Source organism: Gadus morhua, chromosome 15 (genome assembly GCF_902167405.1).
Source record: "Gadus morhua chromosome 15, gadMor3.0, whole genome shotgun sequence".
In the NCBI taxonomy this organism is placed as follows: Eukaryota; Metazoa; Chordata; class Actinopteri; order Gadiformes; family Gadidae; genus Gadus; species Gadus morhua.
The window spans coordinates 7,280,103-7,301,141 of NC_044062.1; the positions used below are offsets into that span (position 1 = coordinate 7,280,103).

The 21,039-nt window shown below is 49.0% G+C and overlaps 1 protein-coding gene across 1 annotated transcript in view; it reads left to right on the forward strand.

The window, feature by feature from the left end:
- Positions 1–2,022: 2,022 nt before the first annotated feature.
- klhdc3 (kelch domain containing 3) overlaps positions 2,023–21,039 on the forward strand; it is a 28,546-nt gene continuing 9,529 nt past the window's right edge. The window contains exons 1-8 of the mRNA XM_030379054.1: positions 2,023–2,125; positions 3,612–3,861; positions 5,135–5,311; positions 5,605–5,720; positions 5,811–5,882; positions 8,236–8,449; positions 9,131–9,217; positions 10,998–11,106. Of these exons, the coding sequence (XP_030234914.1) occupies positions 3,708–3,861; positions 5,135–5,311; positions 5,605–5,720; positions 5,811–5,882; positions 8,236–8,449; positions 9,131–9,217; positions 10,998–11,106 (929 nt within the window). The 5' untranslated portion in view covers positions 2,023–2,125; positions 3,612–3,707. The remainder of the gene's footprint in view (positions 2,126–3,611; positions 3,862–5,134; positions 5,312–5,604; positions 5,721–5,810; positions 5,883–8,235; positions 8,450–9,130; positions 9,218–10,997; positions 11,107–21,039) is intronic.

The window sequence follows — 21,039 nt, forward strand, 5'->3', positions numbered from 1 at the left end:
AACATAGAAGCTCTTTCGCTCGACCCTTCATGAAACATTTTTGCAGTGCCAACGAATTTTTTTCTTGATCTTCAAACTATGCTGCCTGACTTTACTGCAGTCTAGTATTCCGACTGTCCATCTTCATTTTCCCAAACGAGCACTTCTGTGGTGGCTGTGATCTATGTGCTGTACCAGCGTCGGCCAATGGGCAGTCACAGCGGCACAGCTGTCGTGTTGGGCAGCCGCAAACACAATCTCCCCATTGTGCATGACCTGCAGCTGGCATGTGAGCGGAATGCCTATACACACACATACACACACACACACACACACACACACGCGCGCACACACGCACACACGCACGCACACACGCACACACACACACGCACACACGCACGCACGCACACACACACACACACACACACACACACACACGCGCGCGCGCGCGCGCACACACGCACGCGCGCGCGCGCGCACACACGCACACACGCACACACGCACACACACACACACACACACACACACACACGCACACACACAATGAATCAATCAGAGCCAGCCTCTTAGTTGACCAGACCTGAGGAGCCTTATATCCTGGGCAGCTGTAATGTGTCCGCGGAGGACCGCAGGACCTAATCCAGCTCTCTACTCCTACAGTCAGACACTCACATTTCAGAGCTAGATGATCATTTTCAATCCCCCCCCCCCCCCCCCCACAACGCTTTTGTAATTTGAAGCTTATGCAAGCCGTCAAAATGCATGATGCGTCATATAACAACAGCAGAATGTCAACAGTGGAGTAAGACAGAAGAACAGTCCACAGTACAATTGACAAACAACAAAATGGACAAACACTAAAAGTCAATCAAATAAGTTAATAAAAAGTGAGCTATATAGCACATTGTTGAACACACCAAAAAATGTCTAAGTATAATTGTACGCCTGTAGTTGATATAAAAATATCTTTCCAAGACCGGGAGGTGGGAAAGATTCCCCGAGCAGCTTGGATAATTCACTCCACTGGTGCGCTCTCCCCCCTGACGTACCCTGAAGGGAGGCAATAGAAGGTGTATTTACAAGCGCTGTAAACTACATCATGAATCAATAAAATATTTTTGTTATTGCAGTGTGGGAAAACGTACCACCAAAAGATCGTGTCAGTGTGTCAGTGTATTAAATTAGAAGTCTAATAAAAAGAAGGCCAAAAATAAATCGAAAAAACCTCAATGATCCTGCAGAGGCCTTTCTGCATGGTCGGAGGATGTGTTGGTGTAACGAACGACAAGAGCAAAAGGAAACGAGAAAATAAAGATTGTTTATCTGTTTGTACATTTAGTGTTAGGTTTGCCATTGAATCAATACATCCTTTATATTAGCACCCACTGTCTGGGCCCTGGGTGAATTATGCTCTGTGAGGGGGCACCTGCTTAATATCGTAAATATGCTTGAGTAGGCCTATAATTATTCATCTGTGAATCTGTTGATGAGAGAGAAGCGGCGGTGGTTGGGCATCAGAAAGTGCTCATCGTGATGATGGAGAAATTCTAAAATGTATAGCACACTGCCCTCTACCGCTGCTCATGGCGTTATGCATCGACGGGCGAGTGTAGGCGGTAAGGAGCAGCGTTGTCTTTAAGGTGAAACCCTCTGGCCCACGTGGCTGACAGCACATAGTAAACAAGAGGGGTCAACCCCTTACAGCAGGTCTAAACTTGGCATTTTTAGTATTTTCTGATTTTTTTATACATTTTGAAAGAAATCGGTAGCTCACATATTGCTACAAATAATCTCACAAAAAAATATTTGTATATATATTTCTACAATATCGATATCGAACGAGTTGATCATGTCGAGTTGATCAACCTATGAAAATTCATTTTTACCGAAAAGTTATAATTAATATTATAGATAGCTGATATTTTGCAACGCGGGCCCGCAGCCAATCAGCGATGGCGCTCGTTTTTGGCGCGCAGCCAATCAGTGAGGGCGCTCGTTGTGAGCGCGCAGCCAATCAGCGATGGCGCTTGTTGTGGGCGTTCCCGCCGCTACGTCACCAGGGCCAAGCGAAGACTGGCGGCGCGGCATCGCTCCTGATTTAGCTAACACTGGCTTCGAACCACCGCGACGCCGACTGTATCGTATGGTAATTTACTTTTATTGTCACAGTGCTTTGTCAGTCACCTGGAGATCATTGTGTGTACCGCTAGAGCACGTTTGAGGGGTGTGAGTGAACGTGCCAGTCCGCTTGTTTTCACTTGACGTGTAGCTAAGCTAGTGGAGAGACTAGCTATTGACGTTAGCCTGTGCTAGCGTCGCCTTCCCATTGAGGAAAGTTGATGTGGCGAGTCGACACGTTTTATACACACCACTATGCTGGTTATGCTGGTGTCCGAGACTGTTTTTTTTTTACCGTGTTGTCATATGTTTGTGTTCATAGTTGACAGTCATGATGCGTCATGTCTGCAGGTTGTTTGTCAACGTGTTGGTCGGTTTATGAAGTGACCATAATAGTAGTGTGACGGTGTTCGAGGAGTTGCGTGGAACACGGGTCTCCTCTCCTCCACGTTACCCTGTCATTTACACCATCATAGTAGTGTGGAGAACGAGCAGCGTGGAATACGGGTCTCCCTAGCTGTCATCAAGCTGTCTCTGGCTTCATCCACCAGACAGCAGTAGTGTCCATTTATGAGCAGCCAGCGGAAAGCACTCATCTAGGAGGTTCACACAGGAGGCCATGCATGCATGGCCAACGCATCTTTTTATTTTTTACGATTTTTACGGTTTTATCCTTTTTATTGTAGAGTCAGACAGGCAGGTATGGGAGAGAAAGAGAGGGGAGGACATGCAGCAAAGGAACCCGGGTCGCTGCGATCAGGACTGAGCCTTAATTGGAACGCGTTCTATCCGGTGAGCCACAGGGGCGCCCCTGGACTACACGTCCTAATCCACATCTCTGTCCTTGGTTTACTAGTTTACATCGACCCAGGAGTTAGTACAGCGGAGGGTTTGTTCTGAGGGGCATGACTCCGTCCTCAGAGATGATGTGCTGCTGTCTGGAAATAGACCGGGCTGCTAGTGGTCCTCTGAGGGTCTATATTGAATGGCAAACTGAAGGTTAGAGGTCAGGGTGACGTTGGCTCAGTGAGATCTGCTGCTCAGCAGAACTGAGCATCAACACTAGACCGTCTGTGCTTGTTTTGCACGGACCTGTACAAAAGTTTCCTTCTCGAGCCGCGCAGTAATTGGTTCATCAGTTTGACGTGAAGATGGCAGAAACATTTCCATGTAGTATTGACGTCGGGGAGGGGTTCGCGTTTTTGACTTTCTAATTATAGGGCGTTTGTAACGCAAGAGGGGAGGGGATAAAGCGGCAGCAAAGACAGAAGACAGAGCCGAGTGATAGGTGTGGTTCTAATCACCTCCTAAAATACTCTACCCGCTCTGATAGTACAAGGGGCTGTCAGCACTAGCAGAGCTCAGTCAATCATACCCCACAGAGAACAGAACGCTACCCTTTGGCATCCCACCTAATCTCCCTTTCTCTGGCATCAGTTCCACGATTCTCCCACACACACAGAGCCCGCCCTTCACCCACAGCCTCCTACACTGTGTGTGATTTGTGCACCCAGGGTCTTGACCGTGAATGTGTCTCCATGGAGTCCGGGAAGGCCAGACGGTGATGGTCTAAGGGAGTGTCTCGGGCACAGAGGTGCTTGCTCCTGGGGATGTTGCGCTGGACGGTGCACCTGGAAGGAGGGCCGCGGAGAGTCAACCATGCCGCCGTGGCGGTCGGCCACAAGGTGTACTCCTTCGGGGGCTACTGCTCCGGAGAAGACTACGAGACGCTCAGGCAGATCGACGTACACGTGTTCAACTCTGGTGAGTGGCTCCGAGCTTCTTGTATGGTCCACGCAGCAGAGACGGTGGAATTATTCCACATACTCACTATTTAAATGATACCCTATTAGCTTGATTCATTGCAGCATTGAACTGTGTAGCCTTATGTATGATGTATTACAGCCTTGTGTGTGTGTGTGTGTGTGTGTGTGTGTGTGTGTGTGTGTGTGTGTGTGTGTGTGTGTGTGTGTGTGTGTGTGTGTGTGTGTGTGTGTGTGTGTGTGTGTGTGTGTGTGTGTGTGTGTGTGTGTAAATATAGGTCTCACATTACCACTAAATTACTGTTTAAACTATATATGGAGTATGTGCTTTAAGATATTTATTGACACCCTGTGGCCATGTTTTTTTCATTACCTTGTTTTATCAGTAAATACAAAAGTCTTGTAGTCCCCCGAATTGTTTCTTCTCTGAAATGCCGTGTACTCACTAATCCCTTACCCTACAACCCTCCACATACGCCCTCAGCCTTGCATAATGTTACGCTATTTAGCAGGTGTTGAGGACCCTGCTAGCATGGTAGATAGCCTGCCTGCTCACTTTCTTTGCCAAGACCTGTTTCATTTCATGAACTTTTTTTTTCAACTTTCCCCAAACAACTCCAACCTTCCTGCTATCTTTTTTTTTTAAAATCTTTTATTGCTTTCTTTTTTTCATTTTTTTCCTCTACAGAAACGGAAGCATTTTACTTTTTTTTTCTTCTATATGTTAAAAAAAAAGTTACAAAAATTGTTTGATTTTATGTACATTTTTGAATAAGCTATAGCTATACATACTTGCATTTACCTTTTGTAATGTAAACCTTTTGTGTTGGATCCGTTCTCCAAGCCTTTCTATTTTGTAAGCTCATAGTAATTCAGGCCAGACACCTGCGCCGTGACTTTGATTTACCTGTAAAACACAACTAAAAGAAGTTGTTAACAATACTAGTACGTCTTATCAAAATGCTTCGGTTTATTTAACTGGATGAACCGGTATCCCTTAACTGTCAGTTTGTGCTTGCTTTGTGAGGCCTTATGCAAGACATAGCGTTTACCTACTACCTTGGTCGACTGCCCCGCCCCTTCAATGTTATTCTTACCAGAACAAAAGAGACACCTCGACACTCTAGGAGGAGCTGGGGATCGAACTAGCCTTCAGGCTACAAGTCAACCCGCTGTGCCTCCTGAAACAAACACCAACCCCACTATAGTTGGTTCATGTGTTTCAGAAAGCTGTCTTGATGTTCGTCTCTGTCCTCCACTCTGTGCACACCCAGTGTCTCTGCGCTGGATGAAGCTGCCCCCAGTGAGGACTGCAGGGAGAGAGCACACGCGTGAAGGACCCTACATGCGCTACGGTCACACAGCTGTGCTGCTGGAAGACACCATCTACATCTGGGGGGGGCGGAACGACACGGAGGGCGCCTGCAATGTGCTCTATGCGTTCGACGTCAGTAAGTACCCCTCACCTGCACCCTGTCCCCCTTTTGGTGTGTGTGCGGCGGCGTCTGCTCCAACCGTCCCAGACACCTGCTTGATGTCGTGGTCGGAGTTTGAAATGGGTTGCAGGAGGACGCAGGTGTTTTCCACCCCTAGTCGGTTCCGCCGCAGGTTGTTGAAGTGTGGTTCCGCTTTCCGCCTGACACAAATAAAGATTGCCGCTCTGTTTTACGACTTTAAGGACACATCTGGTTAAACGGCGCGATGCCTCTCCGCTCGCGTAACGCACTTAATCTGTGGTCCCCAGACACCCACAGATGGTTCACACCCAAGATCTCAGGGACCATTCCTGGGGCCAGGGACGGCCACTCTGCCTGCATCCTGGGGAAGGCCATGTATATATTTGGAGGATACGAGCAGCTGGTCAGTTTACTGCCTTATCCCTCTCTACACCCCCCCCCCCCCCCACGGTCTTATTTAGTTTAATAGCCCCACTCTTCTTGTTTCCCCTAGGCGGACTGCTTCTCCAATGACATCCACAAGCTGGACACCACCTCCATGGTTTGGACCTTAATCAACGCCAGAGTGAGTCACCAACAGGGATGTAGTTGGGGTTAAAGATAGAGTGGTTCTGATACCGATACTAGTGTCGGAAATTCCTCCGATACTGCCTAAAATGCAGAGGTGTAAAGTCAGAATGGAAAACACGTCATCTCCGACATACGTGCGTTCAAGCTACCAAGTCGGACATTAGTGTATATACCTGTATACTCGGTATCGGCCGTTACCCAAGTTCAGGAATCTGTATTGGGAAGGAAAAGCCGGTATCGGACCATCTCTAGTTAAAGATTTGATCTAATCGAATGCAGTGCATTCAGATACATGTCCTCCAGGTGCAGAGATAAATGTCCTTCAGGACCAGTGGTTAAGAATCCCTGCACTGGGATGCTTACAGTAGACGGCGGTTCTAAAGTCAAAGTCACTTGTGGTGGTAGTGAAGTGAAGCCACTTTGCGTTATGCTTAGCCCGAGGACATTGGCGTTCCTAAAAGTCTGTTCACACAACACAACAACAGTCATTGCTAGGAGGGAATCGCGACGTGTCGGGTTCCCATCAATCAGCAGCAGGCTTGGGAGTCCTTCGACCGCAGCCAGCGGACTGCTACAGACGTGGTCAGCGGTCGCACCACGAGGCCCGAGGCACTTCGCAGTAATGCAGCGATCTGGGTGACGGCCAAGAACCCAAAGCCCAGCTGGGGATTATGCTCCCTCCCCTTTTAGGTAACGGGATGAACGATCACATGATGATTAGTGGAAAAATACATAGATGTATGGTTCCCTCAACCGTACATTCTTGTTCCTTCCCGGCTTTGGTTTTAGATTCGATAAAAATATTTTTTTTCGTCAAGCAGATTACTGTATTCTGGCTGTAGAAAGATTGGGCTCTGGATCCGGCCCATGAACAAATGTAGTATTATTAGGTTGTTTATATATGTGGTGGTGGATTCAGATTTCCTATGCAAAACAACGTCACTCTCCGTCTCTGTGTTCTTTAAAATTAAGCATTGATTTGGAGCACATAGTCGAAATATCATATAAGACATACAGAAAAATATAAACTCTTTCAATATAGAACACCACTCATACGTTGTTGTTTTCTCCAAGTCGCGCAATCTAATCTATATGCCTGCATGCTATAAAGTAGGCCGAGTGGGCATGACTGCCTGACTGCATTACAAAGGTACATTTCCTATCGCGGTACACCTGAAGTCAAAGAGCCCTTTCACTGAACAAGATTTGGCAACACGTTCTGGCCGGATTTGAAGGCACGTGAAAGGGCGGTTCCATGGATAAATACCCGTTGCATTCAAAAAATGCCATTGGCTCTCAAGTGTTAAACCACTTTTTACTAGGCTGCTATTCAGAGAGTGGGCTAAATGTGTTGTTTGAGGAGGAGCCCTACAGCAGTTAGTATCCAGGAAGGTTTATCTTGCATTGCATTCTTATTTTAACCACGTAATCGTAAACTAGAGATCTTCATAATGATGTTCATGCTGATGTTCGTCGCCTTGTTGACTAGTCGTTATTGCGCTTGCCAGTAGGTGAATACTAGTCAGTTTTTTCTCTTCTCTTGATATGAGATATGTGCACTATTGCTAGAAATACACATTTAAGAATGAAGTGCATGTCGTTTTCCAAAACATAGAATCATCAGTCTAATAATTTCATTTAATCTCATAATTCTAAACAGCGGCCAGTAACGGCACCAACAAACTCGTTCACTACGGGCTACTAGTCATAAAAAGACCGTCACCAGGCATATCATCTGACCAGCCGCCAATCAACCCCCATCTGTCTGTCTGTCTGTCTGTCTGTCTGCAGTCAGGGTCAGGTGCGCTCAGTCAGTCTTTTCATGCCTTCATCGAAATGCCGCGTTATAATTAGGCCTAGATACATGACAATAACCACGTCGGTGTGAACGGCCACGTGCCCCCCGCTGAAGGGGTGAACAGCGGGGCTGTGCACACAACACGGCGCTCCGGACGGGCACCGCAGAAATGTCAATGAATTCAGTCCGTCTCACGGTAAAGGAACCGCAAGCCAACAGATTTTATTTACTTGCGTCTTAACCTTTTTACCGAGTTCGAGCGGAGGGAAGCTTGCTTGCCCTCGGTATCTTGAGTGGATTGATCAAATAAATCAGACGGGGGGGGGGAAAAAATCGAACCACATTCCTTCTTCTTCAAAGACTAAAATTTATTTAGGATGATTATTGGATTTGGATTTGGATCTGTTTCGTTTGCTTTGACTAGTCAACAAACTTCCGGGAAATGGGCCCTAAAGTAAATACTAACAGCATTTGACAAATCCCTTGTATTTACACTCATGATCCACCAGAGGGCACTGTGTATCTATAGTTGTACCGCTGTCCCCTACAGGGCGCTCCAGCACGCTGGAGAGACTTCCACTCGGCCACCATCATCGGAACAAAGATGTTTGTATTTGGGGGGCGAGCAGACCGCTTTGGCCCCTTCCACTCCAACAACGAGATCTACTGCAACAAGATCAAAGTGTTTGACACCGAGACCAACTGCTGGCTGAGCAGCCCCTCTGCCCAGCCGCTGCCTGAAGGACGCAGGAGTCATTCAGCGTGTAAGTGGGAGAGACACGCATACAAGGACACTCGCACGCACGGACACACAGACCGGGACACTCACAGACACTTGCACACAGAAGGACACGCGCACGCACGGACACGCGAACACACGGACACGCACAGACAGGGACACGCACAGACGCTCACACACAGAAGGACAATCGCACGCACGGACACACGCACACACGGACACTCACTCCCACACACATACAGACACACACACACACACACACACTGACACACGCATACACTGACACACACATGCACACACACACACAGACAGACACAGACACTCACTCACACACATGGACACACACACTCAAGGACACTCATCCAAACGGACACACATGGACAGACAAAGACACACAGACACGACACAACTATAACTATAAAACTATAAACTATAAAACATACACACTCAAATACACAAATTGTAACACACACACTTGCACTAACACACGCACATGGACCCTTTCAGAGTCCTCGGCGTCTTCTATGTAGCATTTGATTGTAGCATTTGAGCGACTCGTTCTTCTTTCTCATTCAATTCTATTCTCAAGATCTCCACCTTCTCATTGTGTCCTCCAACAAGTCCTCGCTCTTCTGTGCACCCATCCAAAGCCATGCGGTGCAAAGCCAAGGAGCTCACGTCTTTCCATCCCTGTGTTTCCATTCAGTTTCCTACAACGGTGAGCTGTTCATATTCGGGGGCTACAACGCGCGTCTGGACCGGCACTTCAGCGACCTCTGGAAGTTCAACCCAGGTGAGGCTCACCGTTTACGGAACATGCCAGATGGCTCCACGCCGTTCCGACTCTCCACCCCCGACCATTAACGAACGCAGCATAACGCCGCACGTGTTTGTGATGTTCTTCGCCTTTGCACTGCGTTTTAGGCAGTATCGGAGGAATTTCTGATAGTGGTATAAGAACTTTAGTTCTGAGGCTACCTCTCACTGCTGCTGCCGCCGCTAATCTCATCTTCCCTTATGGCTATTACACTGAGATTCCTTCTCTGTTCCCCCCCTCTGTGGCGGAGTTTGTGATGACTATGTGCAGAGATACACCCCAAGCATGCTGGTGCTGGTACCGGCTTGACCCAGTTTCCTCCCTCCTGCTTCGGGAGAGTGCCACCTCCCCTCTTCCCTGTTCCTGCATTTTGCATCGCTGTCACCCTCATCAGATTGGCTAGCTGCAGCTGCCTATGTGTCTGTTGTTGTTTTTATGTGAGTTTGTTTAAGTTATGCAGAAGGAGTGCAGATGTCCTGTGTTGCCAGAGGGGATGTGGATCTCTCTCTTGTCTCTGAGGTCTCTTTCTTGGCAGTATGGAGTTGAGCAAATCCCTTGACGTGGGATTACTGGTGTCAGCCCGTATATTTGAAAATATAAATGTACAACTTTTATTTTGAAGGGATAAAGAAATAAATAAAACATTGCCGAAGGTCAAACTATTTGGAAATGGGATAAGAAAAAAACACACTGCACTCGCATCCTATAATTCTTCATTATAAGTGATTATGCCGGGCGGATGCCTGAAGCATATTTGCAAGCAGCTCAGCCACCTGCGCCGACGATAAGTCCACCGCATTGGCTGGGAGGGAAACTTATGAAACGGCCCTGTTCAGTTTAGTTGCTATGATACGAAGCTGAACGTACAGTTTTGTGCTTTGACGAACACCCCCGCAGTTTTGTTAAAGTTAGTTTCTCTTCTTTCGCCGTGGAGTCCTGTGGACCGCTGGTGACCAAAGTCTTTGTGTTGCGGTCCAGTAATGAGCACTCTTAAGCCAGCTGCCCCACACTGAGCTGCGGTGCAAAAGACTGGGGCGTTTGTGCCTGCCTGGTTAAAAAGAGTTTGGCATTAATTCCACACTAAATGAGCAATTGAGTTCCCCTCGTTGTGCGTAGGCGTGCACCTGTGCTCACATTTAAAGCTTGTTGCCCGAAATGTAGGGCAATAAGCTGTAATGCATACCCCCGACACATGCATACATTTAACCAGTGGCTGTCGGCACGTTGAAAGCCGTCCACCAGATGGAGGCAGCTCTCTCGCAGCGTTCCCACCCCCTCGGACCACACAGACTGTTTCCATAGCGATGTAATGATGCCATGGAGGCTGAGTGTGGTGTGGTGTGCTTCAGCCGTAATGGAACTTATGAGAGAGACACGCGCGTCGTCACTCATACTCCAGCTGAAATGGAAGGGAGGGGGAGGAAGGGGGTTGTTCATCTACACAACAACAATCGGTCACTGTCCTTGGGGTCCGGTGTTCTTTAAGAGGTGATTTAAGAACAATGCTCAACAAACTGGAGGCTCGATAGCAAACGGGAACAGGTTCATAAAATGCTAATTGCTGAGTGGTGTGGCTTCAGCACTGGGGGTTGGTCAGTATTTTATGTATAGGCCTTGACAGCTGCCAGAGCTGTTGAGGGAACCCTCGCCACAATCAGACCAGTGCAGGCCTGTCAGTGTGTCAGTGTCAGTGTTGTGTCGGAGGTCATATTCATGCTCGACTCTCATTCTGAGTCTCTCTCTCCTTGAACCACAGAGGGCTCCTCCTGGAAGAAGGTGGAGCCCAGGGGGAAAGGCCCGTGTCCGCGCAGGAGACAGTGCTGCTGCATGGTGGGAGATCGCATCGTGCTCTTCGGAGGAACCAGGTGAGAGAGTCCTGAAGTTTGGACCAAGTCAAAACCACTCGGTCCTCTAAACCGTAAACAATCCTCCTTAATAACCAATCAATCATGTTTTTTGTAACAGAGCAACACGTTCATAGTTCACCCATTTGTATGCTACTTTTTTTTTCAATTTTATTTGTATAGCCCTTAATCACAGGTAGAGTCTCAAAGGGCTTAACAGGCCACATATTTATTCATTTATGTTTCGTTATCACTTCTGGAGGAGTCTGCTGCGGTTTTACCCCCAAAAGAAACTCACATTTCCCCCCTCGCACACGGGAGTGAAAGCCGAACCAGAGCGCAGACGTTTTGCCACCCCATGTTTTCCAGGCCATTAACCTCTCAGATCTTATCTGGCACTACGGCCATGATGACGGTAGTGTCTCCATAAAGCACAAAGGCTGAGGAGCAACGCAACATCCTGTGTAGTTTTAACTGCGTGTACCAAGTGTCCTTTCACCATGGCCTGAGAAGACTCCGGCCGCTGTAGACGGCAGCCTGCGCTATCTCCAGCCCGGGCTGTAAGACGGTAGCTCGGGGTGGGGGAGACGGAGGGGGGGGGGTTGATTGGCTGCTGATCAGATGATATCAGCCTGGGGACGGTCCTCTGATAGACCAGTAGCCGGTATTGTAACGAGATAGTTAGTGCAGTAAGCATGGACCCACATCATGGCTGAGAGCCGGGGGGCTACTGTTATCTGGACGGCGTTATCACCCGAGCCCCCCCGCTGGGCCAACCTGATAGCACGGATGAGGGGGTCTGTGGATAAGGGTTCCCCCTGAGCCTCGGCGCGTCTCTCAGCCATCAACGGGCCCCCCTCGAGGGCCCCGGCCCCTTTTGCGGGGGCCCGCGCTGCGTCTCCCGCTCCGCTGGGCAGCGGGGCTCAGGGAGCGCGGCGCTGTAATACACAAGGCGTGCGGCTCATCTCAGGAGCCGTTCTGCCTCAGCACATCCATGTCCGGCCCCCTACAGCACGCCCCCTCGTTATTATGGAGCATATTGTCACACTGACCTTTAAGCAGAGAGAGTAAGAACGCTCATTTATGAGGGTGATTTCCATGCATAAATCACCCTGAGAAGTTCATGACAGCGTTTCCCCTATTTGAAACTCTCTGCAGAATAAATAATGCTGCTTGAGGTTCAATCTTTTTAAACAAGAGTGGAAAATTGGCCACTTTGGTAAGCAGGAACCGACGAAAGACGTTTTGTGTTGCAGAGGAGGGAGGTGTTTGTTTGCTTATGACTGCGGATGGCAGGGCTCGGATCCCAGGGTCTGCTCCCTGGGATTAGACCAGGACTCTCCCGCAGAGGTCCTGGTGTCCCGTCCCCAGCAGATGGACCCGGGAGGGAGGAGGGAGGGAGGGAGGGAGGGGGGGAGGGGCTAGGATGGATGGATGGATGGATGGATGGATGGATGGATGGAGCTGTCTGCATGGAGGAAAACACTACGGCACCGAGTCACTTTCTTAAAAAAAGCACGCAAGCCACCAAACAAATACTGATTCATCGTTTTAAAATACATTATGCAGACCCCCGTCATTGATTTTTGGCTTTTGCCTGCACTTATTGTCCTCGCACATAATCCAATATGCAAATTCACTGTGTTTTGGCTTTAAAAGTGTTCCTGGATTGAACGTTTTTGAATGGTACCGGGTCAAGTTAATGAAGTCTTTGAAAACAAAAAAGTGGAATGCTTCTTTGTATTTTATTCCGTGACGGGTGGACGGTCTGCTATGTTTACGAGCGCTAATGGCGCTGAGCTGGGGTTTATTAGGTTAACAGTAGGGCGGAGGGTGGGGGGTGGGGGGGGTACTTTAACTGCTGTTGTTTTAACTGAGTCGTTGAGGAAGTGAGGGCTTGTCCAGCACATCTCTTGCCACTCTGTGTCTACGGTAAGACTTAGTTTCCTGTCCACTGTACACCAGCCTGCACAGTGGGATCCCTGGCAGTCAACCCACACAGCCAGCCCTCCTGTATGGAGTCACCAGTGGACTGGTGTGTGGTTGTTGTTGTTGTGTACCAAGGGACCCACATAAGCCTCTTACGCACACAGGAACAGCCTTAGCCATGCGTAGGCCTGGGGTACACCTCCCCCACTGGTAAGAACGAACTTCCTCATTCAAAGAAAAGGTCTGAATCAAAAGTATTCTATTTAGTCCGCCGATACAGCTTTAATCATTACAGTGTCCTTTATTCAGTTACTCTAAGAACACCATGTCCATGGCAACAGAACCCTCTTTGTGTTTCTTTCTGTGTGCGGGGCCAAGCTAATTAAAAAGTCTGAAGCCTTATTTGTATCTGTCTCAATGAAACTGACGAACGCTGGCACTGCCCTTGGTGAGTTAGCCACCAGACATCTGGCTTGTGTTCTTTACGGCACTGCTCTGTACGGCACTGAGGCCGTCCAGGAAATGGTGTTTAAATTGATAGCTTGATGTTTTCCTGAGAGGGCCGGCCCTTCACTCTGATGCACAGCAGAACCCCTCGGTACATCCTTATTCCCGCTGGGCGATATTTGTTTTAGCCGCAGGAATTTGGTGGCTGATAATTTATTGTCTGACGGAAGAAAATGCAAGGAAAATACAATTGGAATTCCTGTCCTCCCTTTTCAGGTTTTATGTGATTGCCAAGTGAAGAGGGCAATTGTGGAGTTTTATTTAACGAGTGGCAATCGTAAATAAAACATTTAAATCATATATTCTCTTTGCTCTGAGATTGACCCAGATCCTTATGTCTTCATTGACCAGCTGGGTTCAAGGGAACCCTTGATGATGTTTATATTGCACACTGGCCACACTTTTGCATGTTTGCAATAGTTAATTAGTCCAGTTTATCATTGTGGTGTGCATGTTCTTGGGTGTGTGTGTCTGTGCGTATATGTTCATGCGCGCGCAAGAAAGACACTGGACATTTGTGACAGTCTATTCAGTGCCACTTACACCAGTGTAAACGCCCCTGCTGGGCTGCAGATAGGCGTGAAATTCTGCCCTTTCACTGATTTATGACCTCGGGGATCGCGCTCTCTCCCGCCCTCTCACGGAGGGCAGCCTGACCCCCCCTAACCCCCTTCCACTCCCCCCCACCCCCGGCCCCTCTGGTACACTCATTTGCAGGGACCTGCTCACTGCCCCATGAGAGCCAAGCATGAATGACTCCACCTGCACTGACCTTCACCTGCCTGTTGAGGAGACACAGGGTCCCCTCAACACACTCTGTCTCGGAGTCACTCGTGCTTCACTCCACCAGCTAAGGAGGATACTATATTCTTTAAAAACGCACTCCTTTTTGGCATCCCTCCCTGCTGCTGGGTGTTTCGCTCATTAAGACCGGTAATAAATGTTGAGTTAAGTGCATGCAGTCCCCCAGTCTCCTGTGACCGTTCCCCCCTGGCTGTGTACCCAAGCACCCGAACACATAATGACCCAGGGCTGGTGCAATAATGCGTGTTTAGTAGTGGGGAGGCTTGTGTGGCTGTGTCCAGAACGGTGGCCAATTAGTATGCTGGAAGCAGAACACAGGAATTAATTTTAAAAGAGCAGGCCCCCTGCCTTGCTATGATTGGCTTCTTTTTATTGATTACAAAATCGAAGACTGCTGTTCTTAAAGGAGCAGTTTGTAGGATTTAGTGGCCTCTAGTGGTGGGTTGATGATTGTAGCCAACTGAGTATTCCCCCCCCCCCACACACCTCCTGACCTCCCTTTCCAACAATGTAGGAGAAGCTACGGTGGCCCTTACTGACCTGTAAGGAGCCAGTAGTACCGTACTTCCAAAATGGCGACATCGTCAGCGACAACATCAACTAGCCAAGAGTCAAGTGATGAGGTTCCTTGATCGATTCATCAATTGTGTTTAGTCGGTAAAACCATTGGTTATAGCTTACAAGAGAAATGGCAATTATCTTTTAAACCGCGTCCCCTCTACAGCAGTTCTTGGCTGCTGTAGACACAGGGCGGCCTTGTGGAAGAGGTCCCTCAATGTAGCTATTAAAAGAGTTCAGTTGTAGGTAAAGATAACAAAATTCTTATTTCATGCGACTACACACTAATTAAAACATATTTATGAATATTATATTCCATTTTCGCCAAATCGGTTTCCCGAAATGCGACTAAATTATTCACATCGGACCTTTTAATACCTCCACTTTATTCCCAGGCAGTTATTTCAATGCTACCAAAGCCAGTCGACTTTATACAGGAGTATGACTGGCGGATAGTGTTTCGCCGGACCGTAATGCAGCCCCTCCAAGGCTCAGCTACGTCTCTTAAACATATTAGGGAGAGGGTTTTTCTCTCCCTGCCTTTTTTAAATTTCATTACCGGCGATGCCAAAAGGGCCGCTATGCCGTGTAATCATCTCCTCTCCTCGGCACACTGTCCCCTGGTGAGAGCGCGGGCCCTTATCTAATCCCCCAAACGGAGGTCCTGTTCATTCCTCCTCTGTTTCCCTCAGACACTGAGCAATGAGTCTGCTCTTACCAAAGCCCCCAAGATCCTGACCCTCCCTGCCTCATCGCGTGGTGGTGGTGGTGCTCTGATGAAGCATTTAACCCACAGCAAGCCACACAACACAAGTCCCTTCCAGGACCACAGCTACAATACTTTACGAATGAATAATTGTACCCTTATTATTATATCTAAATATAATTATTGCAGGCAATTATGTCCCCTTTGTCATACTTAATTTTTCTGTGAGGATGATTATGAAGCGTGAAACCCTCAAACGACAAATATCACGAGGGAAGCGCTGGGTGTAGTGTTGAATGTAAACACCGCTACAGTGAGCAGATGCGCCACGTGTTTATGTGGTTCATAAGTGCCTACGTCAATAATCACGGGTCACGATTCACTTGGCTTCGTTCAGCGTCTAATTGGGTTCGATAATTGGTCTGTATAATGATGTGTGCTGGAAGGCGGTGCAATGCAAGAAAGAATGTCAGAGCGTCTCTCTGCTACGGCGTCGCTGAGAGTCTAATGTCCAACAGCACTAGACTCTCACTGGACTGCAGTCAGCCCTGTCAATACACTCGTGCAGGATTCTCTGTGTTTCCCCTGTCCACCGGACCTCATGCAAGCTAGTCGCACACATTCTGGCTGTTTGTGGACTTACTTGAGCCCACCCTCCCCCCCCGTTCATGTAATCCCCATGCAACAGGGGAGTGGAGACTGCAGGTAGTGACTATTTAGGGTGGGGGGGGGTGGTGCTAGGCTTTGCCGTGTCCCCTAGAGTCTGTGGAGGACCACATAGGGGGTAATCCTCTTCGTAGCCAAAACAGCCAGAACTTCGGCCCTGGTGTCTAACCCTCCCGGCCGAGGCCTGACATTTAATCAGTGTGAAACCTCACACTTTCCTCACACGTCTGCGTTCAGATCAGCCAAGGGCCTGATCGAGTTATGGCGGTCTCTGAATCCGAGCGCTGGTGAGGTGGTACGCTAGGGTCACGAGCATCCACAGAGCCCCCTACACGACCATATAGCGCCTTATCAGTGGCTCGTTGGCCCGGTGTTATGGTAGTCCAGCTGGCAAGAGCGTGGTATATTATCGCTGTTTAGCCTGACGGTTCAAAGGTTAGACCAAACACAACACGGCCCGGGCCGCGCTAATCTACCAGCACTGTATTTTCTCGCCTGTCATGGAATCCACTGCACTCGACGCAGAGCTGTGTTCGCACCTCTACTTAATAGTCAGTGGTTCTTTGCCTGTGCTTGTTTAAGGAGAGTCAATCTGCCTATTATTGTGTGTGTGTGTGTGTGTGTGTGTGTGTGTGTGTGTGTGTGTGTGTGTGTGTGTGTGTGTGTGTGTGTGTGTGTGTGTGTGTGTGTGTGTGTGTGTGTGTGTGTGTGTGTGTCAATGTGTTGCATTCCCTGGTTAGATATTATTCATATAATGTAGAATCACAATGTGTGTGCGGAACCCTTGTTGAAGTGTGTGTTTCGAAGCCTTGTTGAAGTGTGTGTTTTGAAGCCTTGTTGGAAGTGTGTTTGTGTGTTGCGCCCACATACACAGGCTTATCAGTGGTTGTGCGTGTGTTACACCTGAGGCACAACTTGTCAGACAGCAGAGTTGACCCGGGCAGGATACAGGGCGCCCCGCACGTGCCCAGGTCCGGACCTCTGGGCCGGGCGGGTCGGCTGTGATTTACTCTTCAAAGACATGCGGCCGATAGTATCTCATCTGCATCTTAACCCTCCTTAACCTACCGTCAGCCTGTATACGTTCAGGTGTCAAAGGGCCCAGAGGTACACAGAGGCTCAAATAAACAGCCTGTCCCGGTGACGCCTGGGGTTGTCAAGGGTAACCCACTGACAAGAGGGACCATGTTCGGACCAGTACTTTACTTTACTTTTTATGTATTCTTGACACAGAACAAACATACATTTGTGGTTTGTGTGTTGATGATTGTTGAAGAACACCCCCCCGCCCCCACACACGCACACACACACACCTTTTCATATTTCTGTGCAATCTAACAACAAAGTGTAATCTAACCATATCTCATCTTATCTTAACACAAAGCCAAACTGCTATTCGATATCACAGAAAACCTCAGGCCAGGGAGTAACCGAGCAAATGCATGTCGCCTTTTTGAAGTGTGGGGGGGGGGGGGGGGGACTTTGTTCTAGGTGAGGACACCACCCAGGCTCAAGACGGCCGCGGTTTATAAATGAAGGAAGCGTCGCTGTGCTGCCGCCCCACTGTAGTTTCTGAACATAGTTTCTGAGTTATGTATTCTCGATGGAAGTGATCGGCAGATGTTTCTTTGTGGAACTTTCTCTCCTGGGTGGCGACACGCCGGCTCCCAGGGAAATTGCGGTTCGTTGGACGGACACTTTCAGATTTGCCTTCATAACCGCGGCCCTGAAAACCAAATGCATGAGTCACCTCATTATTAGATTTTGGCAGTTGATGGTTTCGCTTATGCTTTCCTCTCGCGACGTGCTCCCGCTGCACGGAGAATGCCGGGGATCGCAATTTGAGATGCAGATTCCCGGCAGCTACCTCCTGTCTTCTCGGGCCTAATCTGTAGCCAGGCCTCTCTCTCTTTCTCTCTCTCTGGGAGAGCCAGTGTTGGCTCATGTCTAGGCGTACGTGGAGCTTAGAGTCTGCTCCACTGCAGGTCTTAATCCACCGCCCAGTCGCTGCACAGGAGGGGGCACAGATAACTAGGTGAGACTAGGTGTGACTGCTGATATTACAGCAAGGGATGGAATGCATGCATGCATCTGTCTGTCTGAAACAAGAGCTGCAAATGTTACCTGTTGGCCCACAAGGTTTGGAATGACTTGTAGGGATATAACTAAATAGTGGACTCGGAAGTGTGAATATACTGAACACCATTCAATCCTTTCATGATTGAGCCATGTCAGATTATCTCGGTTAAAGCAAGTGAATATTAAAACCATGATTTTTTTATTAGCATTTCCTTGCATGTTAATCAACCCTGACGAGGCTGCGCACGGCACAAGGATAATTGAATCAATCGGTGTCCCCCTTTTATCCAGCCGTCGTCTTCCTCCTGTCGTCATGGGCGACCACTCGGTTCAACAATATCCCCGGGCAATTAACCACGGAGGACTTCAGTGGTTCACACATCAGTGCTCCGTGGCACCGTTGCTTGAATGGGTGTTTATTTCAGGAGCTGTTTGATGCCCGCGTCTGGGCCCCGCAGATACCACTCTCCTCAGGAAGTTGTAGCGTGTGATGAGTTCCTGTCGGCGACGAAAGGGGCCCCGGGGACACTTGACAGGAAGTGAAGAGGGGGACAGGAAGTAGAACGAGGGGACGACTTAATGAAGCGTTGGAAGGGGCCCCGTCCGACGCCGTCGGTATGGAACGGGGAGTGTGTCGTCCTGCCCGATGACCCGTCTTTTGTTTTTGTTTTGCTCGACACATTTGCGTTATGGCGGGGAGGGCGTTTACCGGGGGAAGTTGTTGGGTGCATTGGCAGCGGCTGGCAATTCCTGGAGACACTGGGGGAGTCCTTTTTAGACCGTTTCCCAGGCTCATTGCCGCTCCCTCGTTTAGTTTTAGGGTCGGCGGTTTAGTGCTTTGCTATAAGGGTTTATTTCAGGCCGCACCGGGGTATGGGGAGATGGGGGTGTGAAGTGTGCAGACCAGCGACAGTGAAAGCAGGCTATGGGGTGGGATGGTGATGGGAGGGTCACACACACACACACACACACACACACACACACACACACACACACACACACACACACACACACACACACACACACACACACACACACACACACACACACACACACACACACACACACACACACAGCACGTTCATTCAGCGTTGTTTTAAACATCACCCAGTGTTATTTTAGTGGGGGGATGGGTGTCATTGCCCCCCCCCTCTCCTCAGAGTGGAGATGCAGGGGCTGCTCCAGCAGAAGGGGAGGGGCCGACTCACGCCTAATGATACTTTGCTGATCGTGTAACAAAGTGACCCTATTAAAACACCAGGGCCTCCAGATGACGTCGCACCCGGGGGTCGTTCCCGCCCCCCCCGGACGCAATGGCCAGTCGGCCTTGCTGCTCACGACGTTCCTGGTCCATCTCTTAATGCCCCCTTCCTCCTGTCTTCCGGAAGGGGTCGATGGCGCGTGACGCCTGGCTTACATTCCTGCTGGATCTCGCACCCCAGACCCACTCTGGGGCCCGTCCCACGAGACGCCACCGTCCTCTCCTCTGTTGATCCTGTGGAAGCATCCCCCCCCCCCCCCCCCCGCCTTATCTGGCTTTCCTTTACACATCAGGGCTTGGCTCACTACTGCAGGAGTTGTATTGCCTCCGCATTGAGCTCTTTGAGGACGCTAACTATATAGTCGTTACTCAAAGGGGTAGCATTATATTTGCACTGATGCTAAGTATAGACCATCTCATCTCTTCTTTTGTTGTTTTGCTACCAAGGCATCGCTCTTCTAAGAGTCAAAGAAATCACACTCTTCAAATGAAGCTACAGCAAGTGTCAGTGCTGATATAAATGGTGGTTCTGTTTGTGGTTGTGTGTTTTTGGGGACGAGTTTGGGCACGAAAGAGAAACGTGTGGTGGTAGAACCAGAGCAGGTTAGTCCATTTGTCCTGTTTAACCATCCCCATCTCCCCAAGAGACGGGGATTCAGTGTGTTTCAACAGTGTGGCGCGTGGCATCCCTGAACAGCACTCAACAGCGGTTCAAGGCTTATTTGATTTGTTCTTCTTCCTTGGTCTGTGATAATAAACCCCGGCAAGGTGTTTGGCGGTCGCGTAGCTCTTGTTGTCTTTACAAAGCACCCGTGTCCTTAGGAGGATATTGGGGGATCAGAGGCCACCCTCCATTAAAGGGCCATACCAGCCATCCAGAACCTTGGGTCAACATGCACAAATGCATTCATTCATTACAGCCAATTCCAGTGTCACTTTGAACAGGCTGCAGGTCTTAGCGATTTTTACATTCCTTGACAGTGGAGATTCTTGTGAAATTGTGTTTTTCTTTTTCTGAGAAGGAGTAACATGGCTTGTTCGACGATGATCTTCACATTTTTATCACCCACAAAAAAAAAAAAAACACCTGGATGGAGGAACGTGTTTGGAAATGAATAACCAAAATGCTTGTTTTGTACAGTATTGTAGTGATAAGGTGAATAAAGTGAACTCTGAGCACATGCTGTTCAGTGTACACACTAGGAGACAAGACAGTGTTGTTGATGTATGTGCGTGGTGGGGGGGGGATAGGAGGAGGAGGGGATTGTTGTTGCCCCAGAGGGTGATGGGGGGGGGGGGGGGGGGGTTTGTAAAAGGCTCCCGATGTAACCTGGGTGCATCACCTCCTGGGGTGAGCAGCAGAGGTGTGTGTGTGTGTGTGTGTGTGTGTGTGTGTGTGTGTGTGTGTGTGTGTGTCTTTGGTGGGAGGGTGTGTGTGTGGGAG